Source organism: Candida parapsilosis, contig 005807 (assembly GCF_000182765.1).
Source record: "Candida parapsilosis strain CDC317 annotated contig 005807".
Taxonomy (NCBI): Eukaryota; Fungi; Ascomycota; class Pichiomycetes; order Serinales; family Debaryomycetaceae; genus Lodderomyces; species Lodderomyces parapsilosis.
This window is the reverse complement of record NW_023503280.1, coordinates 1,251,058-1,268,115: the sequence shown is the minus strand read 5'-3', so window position 1 is coordinate 1,268,115 and position 17,058 is coordinate 1,251,058. Positions and strand designations below refer to the sequence as shown.

The 17,058-nt window shown below is 38.4% G+C and overlaps 9 protein-coding genes across 9 annotated transcripts; 6 read left to right on the top strand and 3 right to left on the bottom strand. All coding sequences in view use genetic code 12, as the record gives it.

Annotated features, from left to right (window-relative positions):
• Nucleotides 1-354: 354 nt before the first annotated feature.
• CHS1 (chitin synthase) lies at nucleotides 355-3,393 on the top strand (the record flags this gene model as incomplete). The annotated part of the gene is made up of 1 exon (XM_036808453.1): nucleotides 355-3,393. The coding sequence occupies one exon, from the start codon at nucleotides 355-357 to the stop codon at nucleotides 3,391-3,393; it is 3,039 nt and encodes a 1,012-aa protein (XP_036665188.1).
• Nucleotides 3,394-4,657: 1,264 nt separating this feature from the next.
• Nucleotides 4,658-5,878, top strand: CPAR2_805630 (FTR1 family protein; the record flags this gene model as incomplete). The annotated part of the gene is made up of 1 exon (XM_036808452.1): nucleotides 4,658-5,878. The coding sequence occupies one exon, from the start codon at nucleotides 4,658-4,660 to the stop codon at nucleotides 5,876-5,878; it is 1,221 nt and encodes a 406-aa protein (XP_036665187.1).
• Nucleotides 5,879-6,666: 788 nt separating this feature from the next.
• On the bottom strand, nucleotides 6,667-8,964 carry CPAR2_805620 (uncharacterized protein; the record flags this gene model as incomplete). The annotated part of the gene is made up of 1 exon (XM_036808451.1): nucleotides 6,667-8,964. One exon carries the CDS (start codon nucleotides 8,962-8,964, stop codon nucleotides 6,667-6,669), a length of 2,298 nt encoding a protein of 765 aa, XP_036665186.1.
• A 305-nt stretch (nucleotides 8,965-9,269) lies between these two features.
• On the bottom strand, nucleotides 9,270-10,204 carry PRE10 (proteasome core particle subunit alpha 7; the record flags this gene model as incomplete). Its single annotated transcript, XM_036808450.1, has 3 exons — nucleotides 9,270-10,015; nucleotides 10,087-10,135; nucleotides 10,202-10,204. The coding sequence occupies 3 exons, from the start codon at nucleotides 10,202-10,204 to the stop codon at nucleotides 9,270-9,272; spliced, it is 798 nt and encodes a 265-aa protein (XP_036665185.1).
• Nucleotides 10,205-10,463: 259 nt separating this feature from the next.
• CPAR2_805600 (palmitoyltransferase) lies at nucleotides 10,464-11,771 on the top strand (the record flags this gene model as incomplete). Its single annotated transcript, XM_036808449.1, has 1 exon — nucleotides 10,464-11,771. The coding sequence occupies one exon, from the start codon at nucleotides 10,464-10,466 to the stop codon at nucleotides 11,769-11,771; it is 1,308 nt and encodes a 435-aa protein (XP_036665184.1).
• A 672-nt stretch (nucleotides 11,772-12,443) lies between these two features.
• Nucleotides 12,444-13,118, top strand: PRX1 (thioredoxin peroxidase; the record flags this gene model as incomplete). The annotated part of the gene is made up of 1 exon (XM_036808448.1): nucleotides 12,444-13,118. One exon carries the CDS (start codon nucleotides 12,444-12,446, stop codon nucleotides 13,116-13,118), a length of 675 nt encoding a protein of 224 aa, XP_036665183.1.
• A 117-nt stretch (nucleotides 13,119-13,235) lies between these two features.
• CPAR2_805580 (CCR4-NOT core subunit) lies at nucleotides 13,236-14,219 on the bottom strand (the record flags this gene model as incomplete). Its single annotated transcript, XM_036808447.1, has 1 exon — nucleotides 13,236-14,219. The coding sequence occupies one exon, from the start codon at nucleotides 14,217-14,219 to the stop codon at nucleotides 13,236-13,238; it is 984 nt and encodes a 327-aa protein (XP_036665182.1).
• A 186-nt stretch (nucleotides 14,220-14,405) lies between these two features.
• Nucleotides 14,406-14,903, top strand: CPAR2_805570 (uncharacterized protein; the record flags this gene model as incomplete). Its single annotated transcript, XM_036808445.1, has 1 exon — nucleotides 14,406-14,903. The coding sequence occupies one exon, from the start codon at nucleotides 14,406-14,408 to the stop codon at nucleotides 14,901-14,903; it is 498 nt and encodes a 165-aa protein (XP_036665181.1).
• A 232-nt stretch (nucleotides 14,904-15,135) lies between these two features.
• Nucleotides 15,136-15,930, top strand: MRP7 (mitochondrial 54S ribosomal protein bL27m; the record flags this gene model as incomplete). Its single annotated transcript, XM_036808444.1, has 1 exon — nucleotides 15,136-15,930. The coding sequence occupies one exon, from the start codon at nucleotides 15,136-15,138 to the stop codon at nucleotides 15,928-15,930; it is 795 nt and encodes a 264-aa protein (XP_036665180.1).
• Between the last annotated feature and the right edge of the window lie 1,128 nt (nucleotides 15,931-17,058).

Genomic DNA, 17,058 nt, shown 5'->3' with positions numbered 1-17,058 from the left:
ATTATGCCTTGCAACATTTAACTTAATGTGGGCCGCAGCGAAGAGCATTTGTTCGAGCTCAATCAGTGTAGACCTTCTCGATGTTGAAGTCATAGAACTACTTTTGGTTTGTCAGTGTTCATTTGTGTCACTTTGTAGAATCTCTGTGTTTGTTTTTTTTTTTTTTTTTTTCTTTTTGTTTTCGTTTTGGACAAATTTGGAAATTTTTACGGTACTCGATCATAATACTAAGGCAAAAATGATGGTATTAATCTCAACTGAGGCAATGATGCAAATAAGTTCACCTTTTTCAAAAAGAATACACTCCATCAGCATCTCCAGCTTTTAAAGTGTAAAGTCTTGCTTGATAGTGACATGATGAATCCATTTGACGATGGTGATGAGCCAAAACAATCTTCAATAAGACAACCATATGCTGCATACACGCGAAGCTCAAGTCCTGCAAAGAGGTATCAGCCGTTGGACTATGATAGTGAAGAAGACACCACAGAGGACTTTGTTGGATTCCCAGCTTCAGAAATCAAGCAAAACCGAGAGTCAATTAAGCAATCGCCAAACATTTTCTCGAGAAGCACAGGTAGAGCCAACCAACAAGGCAGACATGCAAAGTCCCCGTTTGTTGGGAACGCACCAAACTTGGAGTTTGATCCACACATGGATTCCGAGACTACACCTAGGGCGCACTATACTTCACGCGAATCTCCAAAGAGACAAAGGAATACAGAGGTATTGATTGATGATGCTGATGATGATGATATAAAGAATAGCGGGTCACCATTCAGATCTTCATTTAAAGGGAGCACAATTAGCAGTCAGCGATACTTAGATCCTCCTGAACCAATTTTCACTCCTGGTACGCTCTATGACGCTGGGAACTATGCGGATGGTCACTATGCGGATGATCAAAGTACATACTATGAAGATGACAAAAAGTTTGACACAGATGGGACAAAAGAAGAGACTAGGGACGATGCAAAATCCTTGTATTCTGAGTCCACTGCATACACTGGATACTCACATTTATCCGATCCTAACGATGAAGCACAATATTTTACCGAATCAATTGATGGCAACTTGATGCAAAACATTGACGCAGTATATAATCCAAATAGGGAAAAGACCATCACACGCAGGAAAGTGAGACTCGTTGGGGGTAAAAAAGGAAACTTGGTATTGGAGAATCCCGTACCTGGAGAGTTGCGCAAAGTATTGACGAGAACTGAATCACCATTTGGAGAATTCACTAATATGACCTATACCGCATGTACTTCGGATCCCGATACATTTGTTGAAGAAGGCTTCACATTAAGAGCAGCGAAATACGGTAGAGAAACAGAGATTCTAGTGTGCATTACTATGTATAATGAAGACGAATTTGCATTCGCAAGAACAATGCATGGGGTGATGAAAAACGTGGCACATTTATGTTCCAGACGCAAATCCAAGGTTTGGGGTAAAGATAGCTGGAAAAAGATTCAAGTGGTTATTGTTGCCGATGGTAGGAACAAAGTCAATGAATCGGTTTTACAATTGCTCACGGCAACCGGGTGCTATCAGGATAATTTGACAAGGCCATACGTAAACAATAAACAGGTGAAAGCTCATTTATTTGAATACACAACTCAAATATCCATTGATGAACAATTGAAGTTTAAGGGTGACGAAAAGAACTTGACTCCAGTTCAGGTTCTATTTTGTTTAAAAGAGCAAAATCAAAAAAAGATTAACTCACACCGGTGGTTATTCAACGCTTTTTGTCCTATATTGGACCCAAATGTTATTATTCTTCTTGACGTGGGGACCAAACCCGATAACCATGCTGTCTACAATTTATGGAAGGCATTTGACAAAGATTCAAATGTTGCTGGTGCGGCTGGGGAAATTAAAGCCATGAAAGGAAAAGGTTGGAGGAATTTGATAAACCCATTGGTTGCTTCTCAAAACTTTGAGTATAAGCTATCAAATATTCTTGATAAGCCGTTGGAGTCATTGTTTGGCTACATATCGGTCCTTCCAGGTGCTTTATCAGCGTATCGTTACATTGCCCTTAAAAATCATGAGGATGGAACCGGTCCACTTGCATCCTATTTCAAAGGCGAGGATTTACTCAAGTCTCATGAAAAGGACAAGGAAAACACCAAAACCAATTTCTTTGAAGCTAATATGTACTTGGCAGAGGACAGAATTTTGTGCTGGGAACTTGTGTCAAAAAGGGGTGATAATTGGGTTTTGAAATTTGTGAAACTGGCCACAGGTGAAACTGATGTCCCCGAGACCATTTCGGAGTTTCTTGCACAAAGAAGACGGTGGATCAATGGTGCATTCTTTGCCGCGTTGTACTCCTTGTATCACGGGAGAAAAATTTGGTACACAGACCACTCATTTTCAAGAAAATTTTGGCTTCATGTTGAATTCATATATCAAACAGTAAGCTTGGTGTTCTCATTCTTTTCGTTGAGTAATTTTTATTTGACTTATTATTTCCTTACCGGGTCACTTGTATCTTACAAGCATTTGGGGCACAATGGGGGTTTTTGGATTTTTACCTTGTTTAATTATCTATGCATTTGTGTGTTGACATCGTTGTTTATTGCTTCCATTGGTAACCGACCTCATGCTTCTAAAAATATATTCAAAGCACTTATAATATTGCTAACGGTGTGTTCATTGTACGCATTGATTGTGGGGCTAGTTTTCGTTGTCAATACGATAGACCAATTTGGTCTGGGGAACACCTCGTCGTATGTTTTGGTAAGTATTGTGGTTTCGCTATTGTCCACTTATGGGTTGTACACATTGATGTCGATATTGTACCTCGATCCATGGCATATGTTGACTTGTTCGATACAGTATTTTTTATTAATCCCCGCATACACCTGCACGTTGCAAATTTTTGCATTTTGTAATACCCACGATGTGTCCTGGGGTACCAAGGGAGACAATAACCCGCAAGAAGATAAAACGAATCAGTATATTATTGAGCAAAATGCACAAGGTGAGTATGAAGCTGTTGTTATGGATGTGAACATTGATGAAGTTTATCTTGAAACATTGTACAATATAAGGGCGAATAGATCAAGTAAAAAGCTAAACAAGAAGAAAACCATCAAGCATGTGTTGGATGGGGATGACTACGCTAAAGATGTACGAACAAAAGTTGTGCTTTTTTGGATGTTGGCAAATTTGATCTTTATAATGACTATGGTGCAAGTGTATGAGCCTGGGGACACAGCTCGAAACATTTACCTTGCATTTATCTTATGGACTGTGGCTGCATTATCGCTCTTTAGAGCGGTTGGCTCTTGTGGGTACTTGCTTCAATTATGTTGTCAATATGTTGCTAAGTGGCAAATATTGAGCGTCGCTCATTTCAAAGGATATAGAAACCCCTGAATGTGATTCCTCTACCCTTATTTAAAATAGTTCGTAAGATCTTCTTTTCTAGTGTTGCTCTAGACGGTGTTATATAACTTTCAGCGGTAGATGCAACATAAAGTAGAGACTCTTGTTATATTGCTGATGGGTGAATCGAAAGATTGATTCTTATAAGCAATATAAGGATAGGCCCAATTGGATCCCCAGGAATTATACTGCAAAGGGGTGGTGTTGTGTTACCAAATAAAACATAGTATTAACATTACTAAACTTTATCCAAGAACTACACTCGCGGCATGGTTGAGGTTGTAAGTAAATAGAAAACCAAAAAGGGTAGAATATAATCAAACAATCAACAACCCTTTGAATTAATATGCGGAGTTTTATAATGAAAGTGTAACCTCAAAAAAACAACTGGTCATGATTTCAACTCCCTCTTCTACTCTTCCAACTCTCTTTAATCTACCTCTCTACGAATATAGAGGGGATTACTTCATGAGCAGATGCACCATCGAGCTATAACCGTGAATCCCTTTAATTTATACTGCATACAGTGGAAATGTAGCTTCTCTCTCTTCTCTCACGTTAAGCCTCTTTTTGAATGCTTGAATTTGATTGGTTACTTCCATCCAAACAATAGAATTGGTGCCGTTCACTTTGCACAAAAGAAAGAAAAAAAGGAAATTGTTTCATTAAATTTCGTTGGAAAGAGTTAGGCGCACGAGTTAGTTGTGGAAGGTGAGGGATTTAGCTAACTATTATTATTGGAAATCTATGGCGGGAACGACTACGCTGAGTTCTCCCCTTACTGAAAGGGTGGGTAAGTTGTGAATTTTATCAGTCAAACACCCTCTCCAAAGGAGGAGAGTGTATTTTGATTATGAATTTAGAGATTAATCAGATAAAAAATTGCTACCAAATAACTAAAAAAAAAGAAGAAAAGAACAATAAAATTAACCATAAATACACTACTACTTGCTACATACAAAGTTAAAAAATACAAAGCTTCAAAAGCTAATAAAAAATTTAAAGCCTCCTTTGATAGTTTCTAGTATAAAATGAGATGAAAAAGAGGTCGTTGATTTGATCATGTCCTTTTTCCTTTTCCTTCTTCTTCTTCTTCTTCTTCTTCTTCACCGAAACTTTAACCCCCCACCCCCCACTCACACATAATCACTTTTGCTGCTAAAGTGTAAATTTTTTTTTTGCAGATCTAATACGATTTTTTATATTTGCAACCCATCACGTGTCACAACATATTTTAATTTTATATTAAACAATCATGGTGAATGTTTTCAACGTTCAAATTTTTTTTATTGTTTTCAGAGAGTGCTTGGAAGCAGTTGTTGTTGTTTCTGTCTTGTTAGCATTTTTGAAACAAGGTATCGGTAAAGCTACAGATGATCCGAAGGTGTACAAGAAATTGCGGAACCAAGTTTGGTATGGTGCCGCGTTGGGTGTCATTATTTGTCTTATAATCGGTGCCATTTTTATCGCCTTGTTTTACACATTGGGTAATGATATCTGGTCGTCATCTGAGGACTTATGGGAAGGTATCTTTTGTATAATTGCCACTGTTTTGATTTCATTGATGGGTATTGCTATGTTGCGTATTAACAAGATGAAGGAGAAATGGAGAGTCAAGTTGGCACAGGCATTGACTAAAGTCCCGGACAAGAAGAAGGATAGATTCAAGATTGGATATTTGACTAAAAAGTACTGTATGTTCATCTTGCCATGCATTACTTGTCTTAGAGAAGGTTTGGAAGCTATTGTCTTCGTTGGTGGTGTTGGTTTGAACTCACCAGCCACTGCTTTTCCCATACCTGTCATTTGTGGATTGATTGCCGGTATTGCTGTTGGTACAATTTTGTACTATTCTGGATCAACTGTTTCATTGCAAGTGTTTTTGATCATCTCAACCGGTATATTGTACTTGATTGCAGGCGGTTTGTTTTCCAGAGGCATTTGGTACTTTGAGTCTCACGTTTTCAACAATCAGACTGGTGGTGATGCTTCTGAAAATGGGTCCGGCCCTGGGACTTATGATATTGCCAAGTCAGTTTGGCATGTCAACTGTTGTAACCCAGAAATTGACAATGGTTGGGACGTGTTCAATGCGCTTTTGGGTTGGCAAAACTCCGCCACTTATGGGTCGGTCATTTCTTACAATATGTACTGGCTTGCAGTTATTGTCACTTTGATGTTGATGCTTTACGAAGAGAAGTACGGACACTTGCCACTCTTGAAGGGAGTTACATTGCGGTCATTGAACCCAATGTACCATATAAAGAACAAGAAGCAACACGAATTGAATGAGCAACAAAAACAACAACTTTTTGCTCAATTAAAGAGCACAAGATTTGGTGTTGATGATGAAGCTGATGAAGAGGGAAATGCTGTTGCAAGTACAGGGGACTCTGATGACGTTGATGAAATCAAAAATGAAACAATTAGTGTAAGTGGAGAAAAGGGAGAACACAAAGTTAGTCAAGCTATTTAGTTACACACACACACACACACACACAAAGGTCTACCAATTAGTATTCCAAACTGGGTGGCTCAACTTTCTAACGTGACATCTTTCTTTTTTCTTGACTTTACTAGCTATTGAATTGGGTTTGGTTTCATTTGTTGATTTTGTTTGTTTTTTCTTTTGTTTTTTTTAAGTGTGTTTCAATATTTGCAGGACGGGGGATCGGGGGGTTCGGTCGTCCAAACTTTTATTTTTTTTTTATATAGTGAGGGTACTTTACTTTTAATAAACTTTTCGGGATTGATAAAAAATGCAAGTAGAGTTTCTCATTAGCCTCAGTGCAAGATGAAAAACTGGATCTCGTGAGCTTCGGTTCAACACCAAGCTCCTCTCATGGAAAATTTGTAGGGTTGTACCAGAATGTCGCATTTTTGGACTTTCCTCACGACACAGATACGCTGAGCCAAGCTATTGGACTTGCCACAAATTAATACATGACCAGTAGACTACAAGTTCTCACTAAAGACTCTGAGCTTAAAGAGAAGCGAATGCGCTCATTGTTTCATCTCGCATGAGGTATACATTTATCACAAAAGCTGTGTGAGCTTTGGTGGTGGAAAAAGAATATAATTGTTTAACTATACGACAGTTTGACAAGTCAACAACTCTATTCATGCTGTACTATTGTAAAACTAACGTACCACATAGGATTTATTCTATGTAGTACATAAAGTTCATTAATGGTATTCACGTATCTAGATTGAGCAATCCGCATAAGTAAGCTTCTTTGGTCTTCAACTGAGAATATTCCCCATTCATGACCCAGATTGGAGTCTGGCTATTTCACTTCTTAGTTCGCTATATCGCTTTTGTGCTTCCCTATCCTCCATTAGTCGCCTTTCCCTCTCAGCTTTCCACTTCTGTCTCATGTCGTCCAATCTCAATCGTGATGTTGCTGACTCCATCTCTGTTATGGCAGATTCCTGTACCTGTTTGTAGAGTTTTTCCAATTCATTCTTCAAAAGTGAATTCTGTTCCTTGAGCTTCGTCATTTGTTTTTCCAATTTCTCAGTGGATTGTTCACAATTTTCAGCAAGCAATAATCTCACATAATTGTTGATCAATATGTCAGTTGCTCTTACAAAGTATTCAAATACCGATTTATGATTTTCTCTCATGATTCGAATACTACTTTCATCAATATCACCAACTAAAGCCTTTTTGATTCGTTCATATTTCTTGACTGGATTGAGTAACGATTCATCCTCGGCTACTTTGTTGAGTGATTGTATCAATTTTTGAAATTCACTCAAGTCAAATTTCAACAAGTCTTTGAACTGAAATTCCATAACCGATAACTTTTTCATGACTCGTTCTTTCTCATCAGTGGTTGTATAAGTAACAAAATCAGTCATTTTCTTCAACTTTATCTGTAATTGTTCATTCTCCTTGTGAAGTTGCGAATTTATGTACGTCTTCTGCGCTAACTCTGACTCGTGTAGTTGTTGCTTCTTCAACGCTAGATCAAGCTCACCTCGAAGTTCTGCCACTTTATTATTTTGCTCACTGAGATACGTGGTTTCCAGATTGGAGCTATTTTGCTTTTCTTTCTCCATCACATCAAGGCGAGATTGTCGAGCAGCAGATTCCCTGAAATCGTTGAGCTCATTGAGTAGAGAGTCGTAAGCTTTTTGAAGATCTTGATGCTCTATGACCAAACTTTCATACTGTGAAGAAGGTATCACCCTGTCCTTACCATCAATCGCAGCGTAATTATAGTCTTGGTTCTTCAGGTCATGCTCGAACTTTTCAATCACAGCCTTCAAATGTGTCACCTGTTCAGCGTTTTCTTTTCCTTCTAACTCCATCTTTTCTTTCAATAACATGTTTGACTCGACAGTCGTTTCAAGCTCCGTACGCAATTTTTGAGCCTCTTGAGTCTTTTCATTTAAATCCGTTTCAAGTTGAGCATTTAGTTGCAAAAGCTTGTCCTTTTCACATTCCAATTTTTCAATCTGTTTTGCTAAATCAATGTTCCCATCCAGCTGGCAAGTTGATAAAGGTGGAGTTGATGGTGGACTTTGTGTATTTGAAGTGTGGATTCCTCCATTGACTGACAGCTGTATCAATCCACTTGCAATCTGAATAAGGCCCTCTACTTGTACAGAAAGCGGCATAGCTGCCAGCTGGTGAAGTACACTCCTCCAAACTTCTGTCTTTTCGTCATTTTGTAAATGCGCTGCAAACTCACTGATCAACTCCCGACACTTTTCAATGATATTGTTCAAGTCTGCTATTTTGACATCTTGATCTTTACTACATCGTTCAAACTCTTCGAGGTTTGCGCGCAAACCATCCATAATTTCTAGTGACTCGTTCCTATCAACTTGAAGCTGATGAATTTGTTTTTCGAGCAGCAGTTGGTTTGAATAGACGTCCACGTCGGCCATGATCGGACCAATCTCATTCGGATCAATTCTTTTCTCCTTAATCAAATCTTGCAAAAATTCCTTCATCACTTTAAGTTTTAGTCTGTAATGTACCAATTGTTTGTTAAGATCTTCAGTTTCTGAATGGGTGTTTGTTTCTGTATCTGTAGATTGGGGGACAGTGGTGCTTGTGTATTTTAAATTTGGTTTGTTATCAAAGATGCTGGATGATCCTTGCAGTGCAATGAGGCTGCTTGGAGGTCGAAATTGTCTCCACGGTGACACATTTTGGTTCTGGAGTTTTATCGGGGTTTGATTTGGATAATCAAGTGAATTGTCAACAAACGATTCGTTCCTGATCGGTGAGTGCTTCCCCAGTTCATTACCAAAATCCTGGTGTCTCTTTGTAGTCTGCCTGGGCGAGCTGAACACATCAACTGTTTTTCTGCTAGTATTTTTATCTTCTCTGCTGACACCGGAATGACTTGGTCCCTCTTGTTGTGGCGATTGCGGGTTTGTAATGAAGGGGCTTGACATATCATGCGATCGTGGTGAGTGGGTTGAAGATCGCGTACTTGACACCAGTCGTAGTTCAAGTTCGGGATCGTTTTCTTCAACATACAAATCAACCGATTCTTTATTGCTCAAGTTTGATGACTCTAGAACCAGAGCATCTGGAAGCATGTTGTTTTTAGAAATGGGGTCTCTAAAAAGTAACTGGTACTCGCGTTAAAGGTTGCAGGTTTCAGATTTGAATCGTACTTTGTTTACATTTTTTTTGGTTATATGCAGGTGTCTGAGTAGAACAGAGTCAGTCGGTGGGGAGAATTCATCTCCAAACTGCAACTCCGTAGTGCTCACTAATAACTAGAGGCTATGTGTTACCATCACTGCAACCACTAAGCTTACAAACTACTAGCATTTGCACTATATCACACGATTTTGAATTTCTATTGTAGGCTGACTTCTAACCCACGAAGGCACTCTCATCATGTCTCCATTTCCTCGTCCTTATTCTCGTCACCACCTTCTTCCTCTTCTTCCTCATCGTCATCTTCCTCCTCTTCGGCTTGCTTTCTTACCTCTACCAACACATCTTCTGGTATGAACTGATGTTTCCCACCAGTGTGCTCTTTACTCACCCATGATATCTCCAATTCATAATCCTTATCCTTATTGTCTTCGTGAGCTAAATGGATAATCTTTGCTGCAATCTTGACAGCTTCCTTACATGTCAATTCTTCAAAGTTTAATTTTTCCAATTCAGACTTGGCAATTTGACGACCTTTACCAGTGGCTGCTCCGCTATATCCCCAACAAGTACCACTTGGTTCAATCATGTACAAATGGGGGCCGTCGTCATCAACACCACCTACTATCGAAACGACACCAAAAGGTCTAACCGAGTTGTAGCAAGTGTAATTTTGTACGTATATTCCCATTCTATCCATTAGGTTTGGAACTGGCATGGGGATCTTGTATATCGACTTAAATGATTGGGCTTCATCTCGTGATCTATTGACAAAATGACGGCCATCTGGTAGTAAGCCTGAATAAACAACTCCAATATGACGATCCACCGTTTGAATTCTTTTATTCTTTCCTGGCACCAACAACTTTGAGTTGATGATTTTTTCAACAGCCAATACTACGCCATCCTTGCATTTGATACCGATTGAAGTTCCTCCATTCTCCACCGCTTTCATTGCGTATTCTACTTGAAAATTTCTTCCATCTATGGTGAGGGGTCGATTGTTAGTAAGATGTTACTCGGACATATATAAGTATGAATTTAGCTCAACATACCTGGGGAGAAAACACTGTTTGACAAATCATATCCAGTACCAATTGATGTCTAATGCATAAGAGTTAGTAAATTTCAAATCTCAATTTTGCAACAAGTGGGCATCACGGGACATACCATTGCGTGTTACTATCAATCGTGAAGGGTGATAAAGCCAACTGAGTATGAATTCTGTTCTTTATATGGTGATCAAGTTTGTCTGCTATTTTTTCGCCACTAAAACTTTCATAGTGCTTGAGAAAAAAAAAAATGATACGCAAGTACACGACGTGGGTTTACAAACACACCTCAATCCAACTTTGATTCAAATGGACTGTATTGTATCAACCAAACTATAGTTTATCCAAATCCTGTGTGTTTTGTTTTTCACCAAGTGTAGATGATGCTTGAGTTTCGATGGCCGTTATTGGGCGTGATAATACCTGTGGCAATTATTGCATGCACCGCCTATGGTTCACACTATTTCATTCTTCGTCATCATTTGTCAACCACCCAACAAATTATATACGAATGTTTGGCATCGATGATTTGGGCATCATATGCTTTAGCGATATATACCAGTCCAGGAGAGCCTCCTAAGAACTATAATCCCAAAAAGGGTGAATGGAAACGATATTGTACTAAATGTCGAATTTACAAGCCACCTAGAACTCATCATTGTTCAAAGTGTAACAAATGTGTGATGGCGATGGACCACCATTGTCCCTGGACTCTCAATTGTGTTGGAGCAAACAATTTGCCTCATTTTATGAGGTTTTTATTTTGGGTAATTGTGGGGACTTTATATTTATTTGTTCAATTCTGTGAACGTATTATTGGGTACTATAATGACCTGGATAAACCAATTTATCTTATAAAGCGATCAGAATTGATTGCTGTTGTTGTTTTCACACCTATAGATTTGTTTATTTTGTTGAGCATTTCGTTGTTATTCATAAGATGCTTGATCAATATTTGTAAAGGTATGACTCAGATTGAGATTTGGGAGTGGGATAGAATTGATAGTCAATTTCATAGCAAAAGACTATGGAAGTCAATTAGGTTGAATTATAAGCAGTTGCATGGGAAGAAATTACCAAAATTGAATACATGGACTAACAAAACTCCAATTGATGATGAAGAATACCCTTTGGATGATATCATGAACCAAGAAGAAAATGATGAGTTGAATAGCCTCGTGGGGCCAGAGTCTACCGATACAGAATCACACTATCGTGACGACGAAGATTTGGAAGGAGAGTGTGACCCGGGAGCGGATGAAGAAGAGTGCGACGAGGGAGTGGATGAAGATAACGACACAGTTCCTCAAAATTTTACCATTGATGATTTGATATTTCCGTACGATTACGGACTTTGGGGCAACCTCAAGCACTTTTTAGGCTCTCCGTTTATGTGGCTAGTCCCATGGTCTAAGCCAAATAATAGCGGCCTTGACATTGAACCTTCATTAGATTATAAGGAGGATGACCAATTGGGATTACCTTGGCCACCAGATGGAGGGAATCAAAACATTACGATTCCAACACCGAATGATGATGAGTTAAGAAGTATTAACAACTATTCTCAAATAAAGAAACAATTGGATCCTAGATACAACGCCAAAAGAAGTAATTGGCAAAATGACATGGGAGAAAGCCTAAATGATTTTGGTGTATATATTGATGACTCCGATGATGATAAATTATAGATGTGAAAAAGTGGTACAATAGAAGGAAAGGGAATGAGATACGTAGATACGAAAGAGTATAGAGAAGTAGTTTGCCATTTGCAAAAGGGATTACTCTGGAATGAACCATGTATTGTTTTTTGTAGATGCAAAAGTTTGGTACCAAAATAGATGCAAAATTGTTGCAGCTTATTATTATATGTGTGTCTGTTGTCCTTTGGTTGACTGTCTTTCCAAACGCCTACTTAAATACACTTACCACTTATCACAATTGTGTTTTGCATTAATTAACGATGATACACCCCAAACTATGTCGATTGTCGCAAATTTGTTTTGGAGTCGTCTACTTCGCTGTTCTTTATAAAATTGAATACTCCTATAGTTGTACATGTATGTGTATGTGCTTATGTGTTTATTGAAAACAATGTCAAATTACACGTGATTTGTTGTAATAGTTGCTTAATTGCTTAACTGTACGCTAAACTATAACACAAAAACAGAACCACAGTTTTTATTACACATTACACACATACATACAGTACAACACACAGGGACACTCCCATGCACACTTATTGTCTTCTACTATTGAGTATATATAAAACACTAAAGACCCGCTTTTCATACTTTTCCAGTTTTTTTTCTACTATTCATCTTCTTTTACCTAACAGTTGATATCAATTGCAATATACTATAATGTCGGAATCAAAAACACTTAGATTGGGATCAACTGCTCCTGATTTTCAAGCTGAAACTTCCAATGGTCCAATTTCATTCCACGACTACATTGGTGATTCATGGGCTGTATTGTTTAGTCATCCAGATGATTTCACTCCTGTTTGTACTACTGAATTGGGTGCTTTTGCCAAATTGGAACCGGAGTTTGCTAAAAGAAATGTCAAATTGATTGGTTTATCAGCAAACAACTCTGATTCCCACAAGGCTTGGATTAAAGACATTGACGAAGTTACTGGCTCAAAATTAAATTTCCCTATCATTGCTGATCCAGAAAGAAAAATCGCTCACTTGTACGATATGATTGATTATCAAGATGCCACTAATGTGGATGACAAGGGTGTTCAATTTACCATTAGATCAGTCTTTGTTATTGACCCAAAAAAGAAGATTAGATTGACTTTGGCTTACCCAGCCAGTACTGGTAGAAACACTGCTGAAGTTTTGAGAGTTGTTGACTCTTTACAAACTGGTGACAAATATAGAGTTACTACTCCAATCAATTGGGTTCCAGGTGATGATGTAATTGTTCACCCATCAGTCTCAAACGAAGAAGCAAAGACTCTTTTCCCAAAGTTTAGGATTATCAAACCATACTTGAGATTGACTCCATTGGACACTAAAGAATCTAAATAGATGAAAAATCAGAGGAGTGAAGGTCAGTAAAACAACTTGTATACTAAAGATATATACAAGTTTTTGGATAACTACATTCTACTACTTTTAAACTCTTCCACACTCGACTCTATTTTATTATTGTTCATTGATGTTCGCCAACAATTGAGCCAAACATCTCTTTGTTGCTACATCATCTTGCAATATCGTTGTGAATGTCCCATCACGCAATGGTTCAGGTAAGATATTAGCCAATGCCTTTCTGGCTTCAACATTATCCGAAAGTCGCATATAACACCTCACCACATGCTTTAATAATCTTCCTGAGCTATTTGATGATGATGATGATGATGATGATGTTTGCCCTTGTCCTGTAACTGGTTTCCCATTGGCATTAGCAGTGGTTATTACCGCCAATTGTTCAATCATTTTCGACAATACAGAAGCAACAGTGTGGAACCTTTCAAATGTGGTACATACATAGTTTAACCCTTGGTCATCAAGTAAAATTTTTTGCAATATGAATATGGCAACAGTCTTGGACAATTCAGAAGATATCTCCATTATATTCAAACACAATGGCACAATCTCTGTAGTTAAAAGAAAATTAATAACTTCTGGAGTATCATTCTTGACTAAAGCCCCAATAACTCCCAAACTTGTTAGTCTCAAATATTCAAATGATCGTTGACGTGCATTGGTCGACAAGAATGGATACAAATACAATGGCAAATTCGCCTTCAAAAACAAACTTCTCGTTTGCACATTTGAAGCCACACATTGTAACAAGGCAAGCGCATTGCACACTCTATTCGAAGTTGACGCACTCAAATTGGGGGGGTCCAAAAATGGGTATACACTAAGAATCTCTTCTAACAAGACGGTAATCACACCAAAAGAGTTCCAAAGGACTAAAGCCAAATCATCATATTGTTCTCTTTTTTTGCCCAATTCTAGTAATGCTTTTTCTCGATTGTTTCCTGTCACGAGTTCGTTTATCCATTGGTATATCTGTTCATCATTCAATGCATTTCCCATCAGAGTAGCGTGTTGTGGATTTTCGCCGTGTGGTTGGTTTATTTGATGAGGATGCGCCCTTACTTGTGGGGGAGTTGAATACATGTTTGATAAGGAAAGCGAGTGATGGCGTGCTATTGGATACTAGTTAATGCAGATGTGCTAGTCAGAGGTGGGTGTGGTGCTAAATCAAAGGATACTCTCGGAGTAAGCTTTTTTTTTTTCGAAAAATTCTTTGAGAGAATTCCAACTTGAAGGGCCCAGTCCATTGACCAAAGTATATCATCCCATATGCCGCACGAGATCTACAATAAAAGTCTAGAGGACTTGTCAGCACTTGAAGACCAACACAAACTCAAATCATTTGACAGTGAAGTTGCATGGGAATTGGGTTCTTTGGGTCGTCAATTATGTCAAGAATTATACCCAAACAAGGGAGTAGTTATTGATATAACTTTAACCAGTGGCCAAACTTTATTCCATTCTGCCGTGTCTTCAGGCACTGCACTGGATAACGACAATTGGGTCAAGAGAAAGTACAATACTGTATTTAGATTTGGCAAATCGAGTTTTTACATTGGACAGAAACTTAGACAAAAGGGCAAAACGATTGAAGAGGCCATGTTTGTGTCATCAAAGGATTATGCATCTCATGGTGGTAGTGTTCCCTTGCGTGTTGAATCGAATGAGTTCGTTATTGGTGCTTTAACTATTAGTGGATTAGCACAAGAAGAAGATCATTTGCTTGCCTTGGACATTTTGCAACAATATGGTACCAAGAAGGCATAAGACTAATCGCTATGTGGTAGGGGAGGGGAAAGGAGGAGAAGGATACAAGATTGTATAGATGACTAAATATATTGATGTGTTTATTGGCTCTTTTACTGTAAGGTGTGGTTTGGTATGATTACTTTTTCTAATGTCGCGACATTGATTATTGTTTGAAAAAAATTGGCATGAAAAAATTTTGAAAACTAATCTTCAAAGTCCCCTATTCATCCATTATCGTCACCCTCGCATAATGTTTTCCTTGAAGAGGCTTCTCATAGAGAGACCAGTTTCGGGGATAACCAGCTCCATTAAATCAATAATTCAGATCCGTACTGCCACAAAACGTGTCTCAGGTTCCAAGACCAGCAACAAGGATTCCGCTGGTAGAAGATTAGGACCAAAAGTACATGAAGGACATCCTGTGAAACCAGGTCAAATCATAATGAGACAAAGGGGTACAAAGATACATCCAGGTGAGAATGTTCGCATTGGTGTTGATCACACGATATATGCAGTTGAGCCTGGGTTTGTTCGATTTTATTTTGATCCATTCCACCCATTGAGAAAATATGTAGGAGTGGCATTGAAGAAAGATATCAAGCTTCCTAAAGAGCATTTTGCACCAAGATTGAGAAGATTTGGTTATGTGCCTATTGAAGACCCCGTTGCTGCTAAAAACGAAGAATTGCAAAGATCAAGAAAGGAAATACTTATTTTACCACAATTGCAAAAAGCTCAGAATAAGCAGTACCTGCTTCGAAAGAGAAGGATCAACGAAAACAAAGCCAAATTGGCAGAAACACAGTCGTTGGAGTTAACCGAGCAGGAAACAGAAAAGGCAGCTGAGAGATTATTCAAGGTTTCCCAGTTTGTTGATCTTGGGAAAGATTTGTCACAAGCACAACTCCAAGTCACTTATGATGAGCTTTACAATATTAGACTTCAGTACAGAAGAGGGGAACTCAATGACGGTGAGTTTGATTCTGCCAAAGCCAAATACTTGGAAGTGGCAAAGAAAGTAGATGGCTTAGCCGTTGCTCAATGATTGTAGTTGTAGTTTAGAACCAAAAGTTGTGCTGTGAATAGAGAGTTATTGATGTATTGGTGTGTTCTGTTTTGGAATACGATGAAGCAAATGGAGCAGTTTAGAGAGGAGCTTCAGAATATCACCGAGTTGCACTATGATTATTCGGCAGAAGCGAGGAGCTAGGAAGAGCTGTCTTTGGTATGATTATGTTGCGGTTGTTACAATAACATCTTTTCTACTTGTATATATTCTATTGTACTATTTCAATCAACGAATACGATGAGAGACTAAATCAAGTAGTGTAGTTTTGATTGGATCTAGTTCATGTCATTACATTGTGATGGGAGAAAATGTGAATACTTACAAGGGGATTCACTATAAGTAGTTTGACTCTACGACACAAACTTACTTTGACCCAAATCTACAACAACTACAAATCGCACGAAAATGGATCCAACACGGAAATCAATGACAATGTATACTCCTTCAATGTTGCTCTTTACAATCTGTTGAACTGTCGTGCTTACGAGAGTCAATGCCACCTGACTTGTGGACTCTTTGCACCACTCCTCGCATGCATAGGTTCATTTTTGACTTGCATTATGAACCCACCACAGCCATACATAAATGACCATCAAAGGTGTGGTGGGAATGACTTCATCCAAAATCGGAATGTAAGCATTTGCATAATTTGTTGCGGTCGTAACATTCAAACGGCTGTAATAATTAGGGGCTGTAATAATTATGGTTCTGAGTTTTTCTTCCCGTCCTTGTATTCCACCTGGTGCGCGGACCAAAGGGGGGTTTAGACACCAATAATTCGGTCATGTTACTGAAGAGGGAAGAAGAAAAGATAAAGAAGAGGAAAAGATGAATCGTTCAAAAGTGTTTTTGGGGGAATTTTTTTGGCGGTTTGTATTTGATTTTCAAGAGAATATCAAAAAGATGTAAATGGTGGATCACTTAATAGAGGTAAGCTATTTAATTATGAATATTAGATACTATTCCATCTATTGGAACTAAGCTTTTGTTGTTATGGAAGTGAATTATGTAGTTATATAGTTTGTGTTGACAAGAGCATCAACTTGAATGTGTTCAATCAACAGATCTACACTGGTGCAATAAATTCTCCACTAGGTATTACAG